Source organism: Diospyros lotus, chromosome 13 (assembly GCF_014633365.1).
Source record: "Diospyros lotus cultivar Yz01 chromosome 13, ASM1463336v1, whole genome shotgun sequence".
NCBI lineage: Eukaryota > Viridiplantae > Streptophyta > Magnoliopsida > Ericales > Ebenaceae > Diospyros > Diospyros lotus.
The window spans coordinates 28,692,842-28,706,421 of NC_068350.1; the positions used below are offsets into that span (position 1 = coordinate 28,692,842).

The 13,580-nt window shown below is 37.8% G+C and overlaps 1 protein-coding gene across 2 annotated transcripts; it reads right to left on the bottom strand.

Annotated features, from left to right (window-relative positions):
* Nucleotides 1-1,189: 1,189 nt before the first annotated feature.
* Nucleotides 1,190-11,462, bottom strand: LOC127788897 (aspartate aminotransferase, mitochondrial-like). 2 transcript variants are annotated; one of them, XM_052317569.1, is made up of 10 exons: nt 11,059-11,461; nt 10,834-10,925; nt 9,629-9,838; nt 9,416-9,521; nt 8,883-8,987; nt 8,632-8,804; nt 2,194-2,353; nt 2,029-2,124; nt 1,867-1,961; nt 1,190-1,721 (listed from the first exon to the last, which is right to left on the bottom strand). In XM_052317569.1, exons 1-10 carry the CDS (start codon nt 11,203-11,205, stop codon nt 1,610-1,612), a joined length of 1,296 nt encoding a protein of 431 aa, XP_052173529.1. In that variant the 5' UTR covers nt 11,206-11,461; the 3' UTR covers nt 1,190-1,609. The 2 variants fall into 2 exon arrangements, with proteins under 2 accessions (XP_052173529.1, XP_052173528.1); XM_052317568.1 differs by having other exon boundaries at nt 2,029-2,353; nt 11,059-11,462.
* Between the last annotated feature and the right edge of the window lie 2,118 nt (nt 11,463-13,580).

A 13,580-nucleotide genomic window follows, 5' to 3' on the forward strand; every position in this document is an offset into this window, starting at 1 on the left:
TTAAAAAGTATATTTTCTTTTATTTGTGTTATAGTTTCAACATAATAATAAATTTATTTGTTGAGATAGTTATCGTCAAATCGCTTCAGATCTACAAGAAAAAGCAAAATTAGAGAGTAGGACAATGTCTATGAATATTTCAATACTTACGTTATACATTTATATTTACAAAAGACTTATAAATAATATTAAAACTAATATTAGAAACGTATTTTTTTTAAATGAGAATAATTTATTTATAAAAAAGCTTGAGAGTTCGTTATAAATATTCTCGATATTATTCTAAGTTCAACTAAAATTAAAATTTTTATGGATAATACTCATCATTTATATATATTTTGAAAAAAAGTTTAGATATTAAAGTTTATCATGTTTCCATTTTACTCATCTATGTGAGAAAACGAAATCTCAAAAGGCTTTTAAATCTCTTAGAACCTTTCTCGTAGGGTTTTTTTTTTAGGCTATCGACAATCTCCTAAATATTGCATAGTTTATTACTTTTTCTCTTCTTGAAATTGTCGTGTATTGAACAATTTCTTGAATGTTGAGGTATATAAATTTTCCTCTCTTTGGGTTTGTTTAGGCGGTGACTATATAAATAAATTTTTTACATAATGACTTCTTTAAGGGAAAGAAACAAATCGATTAGAGTGGCACTCGAAGATTGAGAAATTGTGAGGTGGGATATATGTTTGCGGATTTGAAAAGGGGGCAAAAGCTGTTGTAAATCAATGGAGAAGGAATATAGGGGAGATTGAAAAGGATCCATAACCACCAGATAGATGAGACACACACTATTGACGTGATCGGGCTGGTAGCTGTAGCCTGTAGGCCAGCTACCGCAGTATATATCCAATTTGTCGGCAGCTTTGGCTACCCCATCTCCTATCTTTTATAAATATATCAAATCCTTCCTTTTAACTTTCACGTTAATTAATTAATACTTGGTCTCGTTAAGGCCTATCCAATTCTATATATAATATATATATTACATTCATATTTAATTTCTTCTTATCGATAATAAATTAATAATTATAGATTGCAATTTATTGATCTTCGTTTTAGATGATTGATTGATTCTTTTTTATGCAATATTTGTGATGAAATGTATTTACAAAATTATATTTTTGAAAGAGATATTTTGCACATCCGCATAACCATATTAATTGTGATTAAGACATTCATGATAAAAAATCGATGTGGTCCCCGAAACGAATTTAAGTTGAAACAATTGTCTTCAGGCAACATAACGTTGTTTGCCCGATGCGAGTAAAATCAGAGAGAAGGCATGAGCCCCATCCCCTCCCCCTGTACCTGACACAGACCTGAGAACATTTATGTTATCTTCTCACAAAATAAGAGTAGAATTGTACAAAAAGAACCCAAAATAGCAAAGTGAGAGCCCTGGTGCTCGAGCTCGAGCTCTAGCTCTAATGGGGTTAGGTACTTCTTGATGTCTGGAACAAGTACTCCTTGTCTGGTCTGGTCTGCTAAGCAAACAAAACATCAACATTCACAGAGAGGCAGAGGCATCTTCTCTTAAACTATTCATTCATTCACCAATTAATTAAGCAGCTGCAGGGCCACCACCGGGACTAACATAATTAAGCTAAAGAGAGTAGTACTGCTGTTTCTGCAAAGAATCTTCTTGGCCAAATCTGGTGACTTCATGCATTGCATTAGCCAAATAATCCACATTGCTTTTAGTTACACCTGCCATGCTGCCAACCAACCAAAAATTAATGCCCATAATTTTCAAAATTATTAATACAAATCCATTTCAAAGTACAACCAACTAAATTATTCGATTAGCTCATTGGATTGGAGAAAAGAAAACAAACAAACAAACAATAAGGAAATGCCTACCTCATCCGGCCTTCAGGAGTCAGGTATATGTGGAATTCCCTCGCCAAGCGATCAACCTGTTGGGGGGATAAGCCGGTGAAACAGAACATCCCGACCTGCACAAATGCTGTGGATAAGCAGCAGCTAGCATTCCAAATCAACTCTACTCATTGGCCTACTAACCTGGTTCGTTATGTGCTCCCAGTTGCAACGAGAATCCAATTTCTCAAGACTCTGGCGCATGGTGGCCCGCCTTCTCATAACTCGACCAGCCATAGCCTTGCGAACATAGCAAAGAAATAAGACTGAATAAAAATGGGCGGAAATATTGAACACATGACTTCTCACCTTCACCTCCTTTGCCCAAAGTGCCTTGAGTTGTGGATCACCCAGAATGGTTGACACTAGCAAGCTGCCGTGAATAGGCGGGCTGCCAAACATTCCCCTGGCAATCTGCTGAAGCTGGCTTCTGGTTGCAATAGCTTGATTCTCATCCGAAGAAAGAATACTAAGATATTTATACGATTTTACCATCATCAAAAGGCTAACAATCATATGCAGAATCTAATTGGTACTTGGGGCTGGATTAAACACATACTAGCAAACGCTTGAAGCAATTTATCACAACTCTATTCATCTTACTGTTTGAAATCTACATATAATACGGCAGTCAAACTCAAATCCTTAAACAAACATGAAATGCATGCTATCTAACATAAAATGAAGTCCCATTTCCTTGTAGAATCAACTCCAAATACATTTTAAGATCCATGAATCCTAACACAACCTTAGCATAACAAAGATGTTTTAAAGATAGGTTCTTTCCATCAACAAAAATTAGTGAACTATGCCTGGCTACTCCTCTAAAGAACATAGTTAGTCAACTCTCTCTGGTTGGGGTTCAGATACCCCTGGTTGTAGGGGTGACCATGGTTTGGAACCAAACCATGAACCGGCCCAGAACTGAACCAGCGATTCATTGAACTAGAACCTAGGACTGCCCTTACGGTTCCGGTTCAGGTTCATCCCTTTGAAGGAACTGGAACCGGAACTGGAGTGGACGGTTTCAAACTGGGATTTTTTTTTAATTTAATTAATTCTTATTATTTTTAAAAAAATTTAATTAAAATTATGAGCTACTCAAAACAATTAAATATTGCCAAAATCAATTATAATTTTTTAATTAAAATTATAGTAATATAAATATATTATATATAACTAAATAATATAAGTATAAAAAATAGATTATAAGTACATTATAGATTATATGTAGTTACATGCTTGCAAAAAGTAACATTTTTAATATATTTTTTTAAATATGTAGTTACAATTTTATCCTTATTAAGAACTATATAACAGCTAATTTTAGGGGCAAATTGGGAAAGTAAAAGTTGTAAATTTCTCTATAAATAGCTTAATTCTCTTCATTCTTCACAACACCAAAATCAAATCTTCTATCTTCTCTAATTCTCTCAACTTCTCAAGCTATCAAGTTCCACAATATAATTTATTCTCAAGTCTCAATTATTACTTATATACTCTACATATAATTATTCTCTCATTTGCTTGAATTTTCATCCCAACTCAAATTTTCTTTATTGTTTTAATTCATTTCTTACATTGTCTTTTCTACTCCAATTTAATTCTTTTTTTTTTGGTTCCCCATTATACTATAATTATGGCTAGTTTTGGAGGTTCATCTCAACCAAGGAGGAAGAAGGGATAGGCTGCTAAGGTGGGGGAAACCCAATTTAGCCAAAAGCAACCTAATATCAACATTAATGAATATGAAGATGTTGAATTTGTACAAGAGGAAATGGGAACACAAGAAAGTCAACATGCATGTTGAAAGTGAGATGCAACAACCAAATGTTCAAGATGGAAGAGCATCAAAATCCGACATCTTCACCAAGCACTTCACTAAAAAATTGCATGAGGAGGAGGATGGAACATTTGAAGTAAGTTACAACTATTGCCCATCAAAATATGCATTTGCCAAAGGAGGAGGATATGGGATGTTGTTTACAAGGCACTTAAAGTCCAAGCATCCTCAAGAATTTGGCATTGACAAAACGCAAACTCGACTTTCCGAGTATGCTAGTTCTAACCCTACTCAAATATTTTGCTATAGCAATGAAGAAAATAAGGATGTATTAGCTAAAATGGTAGCAATTGAACAATTATTTTTTAGTTCTGGCGAAAAGGTTGGTTTAATTAATTATTGTCAAAATGCTTTAAATCCACAGGCTAAACGTATTCCTAGAACCATTCTCACACGAACAATTCACAAGCTTTATAGAAAGGAAAAAGTGATTTGGTAGCATTGTTTTTCAATTTGAATGGTCGTGTTTCAATATGTTCTGCTAATACTGCTTGTATTGATGATTTAAAAGATCTTTGTCAGCCTACTTTAGGTGGTAAATTTTTCATATTAAATGTGCTTGCCATACTCTCAACTTGTGAGCAAAATAAGATGGCTTAAGGGCACTTGAGTCATCTATTAGACATATTAAATTGGCAATTTCTTACCTATGGTCTCGTCCATTAATAATGAAAGAATGGGAAAAATTTTTGTCAAGCTCCTAGAAGAAGACCAAAAAATTTCCATGAGACGTTCCCACTCGTTGGAACTCAACATATGAATTGCTTAATGACTCTACTAAATATAAACATTTATTATGTGCTTATATTCTTTCTAAAGTGCCTGATGTTAACTTGGATACTAATAATTAGATTGCATGCCAAAAAATATTAGAAGTTTTAAAAGCTTTAATGATGCTACTTACACTTTGTCTGATGTATATTATCCTACTTGTCATTTATTTTTGGTTGAGGCATGTAATATTGTTGGTTGTTTAGATGATAATAAAGATGATGACATCTTGAAAGTTACAATCAAGGAAATGATGTCTAAATGGGTAAGTTATTATAAAGATATTCCATCTACTTATTTAGTTATGTGATATGGCATAATGCAAAATAAAATAAAAATTAATAAATGGGCCGACCCAACAACAACGCTCGAGGGGTCGCGGCCCAACCTAGGTGGCCACAAGACACGTAGTCTAGCTAAGAAATACCGAGGCCATGGCCTCGACCCCAGGAACGGTGCCACCGCTAAAACATTTCCCTAAAATACTGGGGGGTCCCACGCAACGCGCAAAACAGTATAACTCTAACATCCAAAAATTCCTCCGAATATTCCAAGAAAATGATAAACAATTATCCATAAAGAATTCTAATTTTAAAAGGATTACGAAATACGGGGATAAACATAATCTATAAGAATCTGAATCCTAATAGGATTTCAAAAAGTCAAAATAGACGTTATCTGTAGGAATCCTAATTTTGGACTCCTTCAAATTACTCTATGCCCTTCTATAAATAGACAGACACTTATTCTAAAAAAGATACGTCTCTGATCCTAGCGGAAATTCTCCTCTATAGTTTTTTGCATCTTAAATGTCTGATTTAAATATTAGAGTGTTTGTGTGGGGACCTTCCAGTGCCCTTTGATTGTTTCTTTCCTTACAAACTCAGGCGGCCAGGTGAGGATGTTTCCAGTCAAATAAATTTATTATTGTATCTTGACAACAACAATTGGCGTCGTCTGGAGGAAATGTACGAGAAGCCAACGAAGCAGTCTGCAATGGCCCGAACAAGGAGTACCACCAATCAATAGCATCAAGATGGAGCAAAGTCTCAGCCCGAGGGCCCTTAGGGGCTCCTTCCTAGGGACACCTTCTCAAGACCAACTGGGGGCTCCTTCCCGGGGCCGCCTGGGGGGGGGCTTCTCAAGACCAGTTGGGGGCTCCTTCCTGAGGCCGCTTGGGAGGGGGGGAGGGGTTTCTCAAGACCAGCAGGGGGCTCTTTCCCAGTGCCACCTGGGGGCACCTTTTCAAGTTTAGCCAAGAGTTCACCCCCAGGGCCATCTAGGGGCACCTTTTCAAGTCCATCAAGGAGTTCACCCCAAGGCCATCTGGGGGCACCTTCTCAAGTCCATCTAGGAGTTCACCCCAGGGCTACCTAGGGACACATTCTCAAGACTAGACAAAGGTTCACCCCTAGGGCTGGCTAAGGGCACAATCTTAGGACTTGCCAAGAACACAAACCCAAGGCCAGTTGGGATTCCACTCCTAGGGCCACCCGAAATTTCATTCCCAAGGCCAACTAGAAGTCCACTTCTAGAACAAGTAGGACACTCGTCTTATATAATTCGTAGACCCATCTGGGTAGACCTTTTCCATGGTACCACGAGCGGAGTATGAAGCCTTGTGACACTAGCATGAGGAAAGAATGCGGGCATTGCGAGAAGTTACTGGCTTACTGCAAAATATAGCCCCGCACATGACACTGCCATTGACCCTAAAGAAGTTTGTCTCTGGCCCAATCCCTCTTCAGGAAGTTCTAAAACTAACTCGAAACCCCAAGGAACTTGGTCATAACCCACTCCTTGTCTGAGAACTCAAGCATGAGACTCTTTTCCTTCCTGCATGAAGGATAGAGAAAGGAAAGGAACATCGAGAAAGCGCAAGGGCATCCAAAAGGATCTTCAAAGAAGGAAATACCTTGAGACTGTTGAAAGCACGTCTATCGACGAAGAAAAGCCCCCGCCAAGAGGCCTAGAGAGAAAGATCAATGAAATTGAGGACTCGTCAGTATTTAGTGCTTGTGAGACAGTGAATATGGAAAAGATGATTGAGAAAATCTTGGAGCAGAAAAAGTTGTTAGCCGCCAAAACATTTCCCCGAAATACAGGGGGTCCCATGCAACTCACAAAACATGATAACTCTGACATCTAAAAATCCCTTCTAATATTCCAATAAAAGGATAAACAATTATCCATAAAAAAATTTAATTTTAAAAGGATTACGAAATACAAGGAAAAACATTGTTTATAAGAATCTGAATCCTAACAAGGTTCCAAAAAATCAAAATAGACGTTATTGGTAAAAATCTTAATCCTAGACTACTTCGAATTACTCCATGCCCCTCTATAAATAGACAGACAGTCATTTTAGAAAATGTATGTCTCTAATACTGGCAAAAATTCTTCTCTACAATTTCTACATCTTAATTGTTTGACTTAAACATTGGAGTGTTTGCGCAGGGACCCTCCTACGCCCTCTGATTGTTTCTTTCCTTATAGGCTCAAGCAGCCAAGTAACGACGTTTCCAATCAAATAAATTTATTATTGTATCTTGGAAACAACACTATAGTTTTAATCCTCATTGTAAATTAGAGGGTTTGCATGAGTATTTGAGTATTTATTATGATTGTATACATTGAGAAGAAGATGATAAGGTTTTCTAAAGTTTCTGAAGTTAGAAGATTAACTCTTCAAATTATAATGATTATTATAACCTTTATGGTAATCAAGTTGCCCCAAAGTGGATCCCAATCCACTAGTACTCAATAGGGAAAGCCTACTAAACTTGGTAGAGGTGATCATTCACTTATGCAAAGGCATAAGAGACCAAGGCGATCATCAAATTCAAATGCTGAACTTGATATATATCTAACAACTATTTTTGAGTTTGGTGATAGTAATGCAGGCAATGAATTTCCTCTTTTGGAATAGCATAAGTGACAAGTCAACACTTATCCCATCCTTTTTATGATCACTAAACAACTTCTAGCAACACCTGAATCAATAGTTGTTGTAGAACAAGCATTTAGCGTTGGTGGTAATATATTGAATGAAACTCATTCAAGTTTGTCCCCCAACTCCCTTGAAGCACAAACTTGTTTGAATGATTGGGTCAAAGCAAAATTAAGGGAGCAAGAGATCAAGAAAAGTGAGGAAGATGAATTCTTTGACACAACCGATGGTACAACCACTGGAAATATGGATGGTGGCAACGATTGAACCATGAAGGAATTGACTAAGGGGGTACACAATTAAATTAAGGGAAGTGAATTACGTGAGTTTTGATTTCTCTAAACCCTAAGAAGATACATAGGCAATTTAATTCTAAAAAATTAAGTTCAAGCCCTTATTTTTTTTTTTATTACAATATAAAGAATTGGATAATTTTTCTAATATCTAATTCGTGGGTCATCTGGACATTCCAACATTGTGCTATTGTCTTAAATTACCTTCAATTTAATGCACTATCATGATGTTGTGGGTATGAGATGATCTAAGAGTTGAAAGTTGGGAGAAAAATCCAATTCATTAAAAAATTTTAAAAACCCCTAAAACAATTTAATTTTATAATTTTATATCCTTATTAAACAACTATATAATATAAGTAAAAAAATAGTTATTTTTAATTTTAGTAGTATTTTTGAAGGCCAATAATTATTATGAATTTTCTATTATTTTGAATTTAAGTTTTTTTAAAAAATTAAATTTAAAAAAATCTAAATAGAAACCTGAACCAAAACTGGCGGTTCCAAAGTTGAAACCGAAACCAGGAATCAAAACCGCTCCCTAAGGCTTAGGTTCCTGTTCATGACTTTTGAAACCATCGAACCAACGGTCCAATTCTAGTTCAAGGCCGATTTTGAACTGTGATCGGGACTGCCTAGTTGTTACAACTACATGGAGTTAGATCTTACTTTGCTAACAAGAAGGGGAATCTATAGTGCACGACACTCCCCATCTTGCGAGGATTGTCACAACTCAAGTGAACCCTAAGAAAAGAGTAGTTAGTTTAGGTTTAGTGTAGAATTTGGGGTTTGCCACAATGATTTATTACCCCCTCCCTCCCTCCAGGAACCAAAAATTTGAAATTCTGAATAACTCAAATCCAAGCATGAAGACCATAGTATTGGCATACCTAAGGCAACCAATTCGATGTCCATAAAGTCCCATGATTTTTGTGAATGATTGAGCACAACCTAGTAAATGTCCATCTTCTTGAAATATCCGGATGGCTTTGGCATCCCTATCAAGATCCCCACTAGCAAGACCTTGATAAGCCATATCAAAGAAAGGGAAATGGTTCTTCACCTGATTGGATCAAACCCAGAATTAGAATTCTAGCAATTCAATAAATGTGAAAGACAAAAAAACTATGCTACAATTCACCTTGAACTGATATGAGATTTCTCTCCATTGTTCCTCAGTAGGGTCAACTCCAGTTGGGTTGTGAGCACAAGGATGCAGTAAGAAGAACGAATGATCCGGGGCATTCTATTAAAAATAAAGATACAAAAATGGGACCAAAACATCAATGGCGGTTTATTGTTGAACCATATCTGCTTTTTTTGACAAGAAATAATAGTGGTTTATAGCTTTCCAGAATGGCCACAACGAAAGCATCAACCTAGCTGCAACTTTATTTATTTATTTTTTCAGTTCAGACCCCATTGATGACTTAAGTGGGATACAGAATGCTGAGGAAGCAGGCCAGTTATCCGTCATTATTTATTTTCAAAGTAGGAAAACTCCTTTTTGATGAGGATACCCTCAATATGCTTGAGGAGCATAGATGTAAGACAATATGCATTTTGCTGTTTCCAACAAACAGCAGAGTGAAGTAGAATAGCAAACACTGTCCGGTAACTGTAAGAATTGCAATTCCTCTCTATCCTTGTGTATATAGTATTAATTAAACATACCCTTATATCACCAATGAGTGCTGCAAAATTTAGGCCCTTTGATTCAGGATGGTAGTAGTGGAAGGTTCTTACTGGAACTTCAGCACCTCTCCAAATGTTGTGATGGCTAAGCAATTATCACAAAATTAATGCCATTTCAGTAAGTATATATCTGCCCAAACAGTTGGGTATTATTAGATAACAAGAAGAAACTGAAAGGAGAATGCGATTTACTTGGACCAAGTAGGTACAGGCAAATAGATGTGTGATTTGGGATAAAAATGATGCTGGAACTCAGCAAAGAGACAACATGCACTGGTGCCTGAAAGAGTTGCAACTCCAGCAAACCTCCTTTCCTTCACAATATCTGCACCCTTTCCATACACCAACTGTACACTCTCTTCAACTAAGTTGGTCTTCACTGCACTTGTAAGTGCCGACTCCCTGAACGTGAATTGCCAAAATTCAAACTACTTGGAAAGAAACAAAAATAATACAAGAGGCCCACTATATAAATATAGTAGGATATGATAAATCAACAACACTTTACAAGTTCACACTCGGGAGATCACATGTGAAGCATATTTATGTATAAGCTAAAAAAAAAAAAAAAAATTAGAGGGCATTTTCTTTGACATGCCACTAGAATGTTAGCTTGCTTATATCATTTAGTGTCATTTTCTTGAAAAATGCCACCACTTCTAAATTTCTAATGGCATTTTCATCTTAAAATGACACTAAATAGGTGACAGTTAGCTATTTTTTAGTGTCATTTTTCAGAAGTGCCACATTTGTAAAATTTTAGTGTCATTCATGATAAAAATGCCACTAAATAACCCATGTCTCAATGTCATTTTTCTTCAAATGATGCAAGTGTAAATGTTTTGTGTCATTTTCATAAAAAATGACACTAAATTGGTGCCACCATAGCCCTTTTTTCTTGTAGTGACGGATTAAGCCTTATGGTGCAATACCCGGGATAAATAAATGGTGTTGAGCATGGACATTAGTTAGCCCAAAAGTACCAAAAAGATTTACTTCTGTTAACAGTAAAGGAAAATGGAAATCACATCTAAAAATGTAAATGGTCTCTTTATTAACTCAAAGCTACACAATATATATTGCCCAATCAACATTTGAGGCAAATTTATACGATAAAGTCTTGTCAAACCACCAAATTTCGATTGCAACTGAAACTGCCACAAACAGACTAGCAAAAGCAAATGACTGAATGAATGTCGATCCTCATCAAAATATGGATAAAAAATATACTTGGCATGAATGGATGTTGATCCTTTCTGGTATGTTATACAAAATAAGGAGACAAGTGATTCACAGCCAAATTCCCCCCAAAGAACAGAGAAATCTAGGAATCCACCTCGAATGAAAAGGAAAGTCAAGAAATTCTAGGGAAAACCCAAGAAGGAAAAGTAACTGACCGGAATTGGGCATCGGCAATCCTGGCCTCAGCATCTCGAACGCATTGAAAAACAAGAGGCCTGCCCTCATCATCACGGAAGCTGTAGGGTCCCTACGAGCCCACAATTATGGCCATGGGGTACAAATGCCATTAGCATACATGTATCTATATATGCCCAAAAAGAAAACAACAACATTTGATCAAAACACGGATGCGGCTGTAGCGTAAACAGTAATAAGAATACCACGCCAAGGTTGATCTTTGTGGGATGAGTGTCAGCAAGGAAAGCTTCTGTAACAGCCAAGATGGGATCTTTATTAGCTGCTGGGATTGACATCCTTCTTGTTCTTATTCTTCTACTGCTTATCAGATACCTCTTCCATTTCCACATGGTAGGGGTGATGGTGTTTAGGGATTTCGCACTCTTGCTCGCTTATGCTGAGCTCAGAAGATCCAGCGGTGCGAGTTAATTTATGATGATGAAGAAGAAGAAGAAGAAGAAGAAGAAAGAAGGGGAGAGAGCCTAGAAAACTGGGGCGGAATTCACCGTCTTCCATGGGGTTGCTTTTCTCCTGTTTGCCCCAGTTTCCGGTGTGCTGCTGCCGCTCTTGGTAGAAAAAGGCTTTCAAACCAAGGCTTTTGGGTCCTCTCCAATGGGCGTTGAAATTATTGATTAATTAAACTATGGGTATGTTTGCCGAGTATATGCAATTATTTTAATTTGCAAATAAATTATAACTTAATATTAAATATTTTTTTATATTTTTTATTGTTACGCCTAACAAAAAAAGTCCTTAGCACCACCATATAAAAAATTAGTTGAAGTAGGCCAAAGAAACCAAAAGTAGGTAAAATTGGGCAAAGGGCCCGAAGAAAAGGCCCTTTGGGCCAAGTCGCAAGGCAGTCGAGTAAAGGTTACTCAGGTACCCTCAAGTGAGGGTCACTGAGGTGTATGCTCGAGTGGGGTTACTCAACCCCTTCCCCCCGGCAAAAACTTGACTAGGCCACCACATGGCCAAGAAACGACTATGCTCCACATGCTCGAGCACACACAAGTCACAAGGGGGTCGAGTAAGGGTCACTAGAGGGTATGCTTGAGTGAGGTCATTTGCCTCACCTTGCTCCCCCCCCCCCCCTCCCCCCCCAACTGACAAGCACTCAGCCAGGACATGGGTTGCACTTGCAGCCATGCCTTCGTGAGACCATCCTTGCCTACCTCAAGCCACACTCTTGACCATGCCTCCATGCAACCATAGATGGTCATTCGATCATGTCGTGCCCTCACAACCCGAGAGACTTTCTCTCAAGCCTATAGTCGAGTGAGGGTCACTCGGTCATAGGCACCCATTGCCTAAGCCATGTGCCTAAGTGTGCAAGCCACCCAAGCTATGTACCATTTGGAAGACACCCAAGTAACCCCCTGAGAACCTCTCTTGTGGAATCATCGAAAGACTATCCAGGGGATCCACGAGTTCTTCATCTCCTTTGACAATACCCAAAAGACCCTCGTGGGCTACCTAACCCCGGGAGCCTTTTTCTCGGGAGACTACAAGCCCCATGACACCCAGTCAAAACTGTCTCCGAGATGCCCACCAAAATAGTGGGTCATGTGCCACATGTCGACCTTCCCCATCACTATAAATAGGGTGGTCATCCCCCATATTTAGGTATGTCAACTCTCATATTCAAACTTCTTCATTACGCTCGAGTAATGCTTATTTTCTAGAGGTTAATTTAGACATCGGAGGGTCTGCATGGGGACACTCACCCATACCCCTAATCAATTTTCTCTCTCAACTAGTCTCTCATTGCCAGAGGGTCATCCATCATCTGGAAAGGTTATCCTTTACTCGGGAGATCACTCATGTGCCACCTTGAGACTATCTCTCATATAAAAAATTCATTATTATAGTCAGGCAACAACAATTGTCGCTGTTTGTGGAAACCAACAAAAAGCCAAGGACCACTTACTCATGATGGCACAAACCAAAAGTAACTGAAAGACCCTATCTCATGGTAGTAATTCACCCTGACGAGAACCTTCTCTCGTGTAGAAACTCATCATTAACCTTTCTGTGAGGGTCAACCATCCATCACACATCAACATCCACGTGAAGGTCATCCATACCTCACCCATTAGTATCCACGTGAGGGTCAGTCATCCCTCACCCATCAACCTTCCCATGAGAGTCAGCCACACTTGGCATCCTTATCCACTGGAGATTCAATTCCAAGTTCCGCACTTTAGCACTTCACATGCCCCACATGGGAATTATCCTTCTAGTTGATGAGGAACTCTGTTATTAATGTACCAAAGCAAGAGTTTAAGCGAATTTTAAAAAAAAATTCAAAAAATTAATAAAAGGGTAGCGAAAACATAAACCAACAATGACCTTGCAAGACTCGTTTTCAATGTCTATATGCTAATCAAAACTAAATCGTGCCATAGGGGGTTAGTAGGTATACTTTTCAACACTTAAAAGTCGATGTAAAGGATGAAATCCTCCTAGTAGCAACAACTCCTTGCTTTAAAAATAGCTCCTGAAACTTCTTCGGTTAGATCAAATCGTCTCCCGAAATTACGAGGGGCTTATTGAGTCCATGCTCTAACAAGATGGTGAATCCCAACACTTTCTCTTTGTGCTAGACAGAGAGAGTAAGAGAGATTAAGGTTGGGAAATGGAAATGGGTTTCAAATCAAAGGGGCTTCTCAAACTTGATAGTCTCATTATCAAGAATAATAAGCTACAATAGCTATGAGGATGT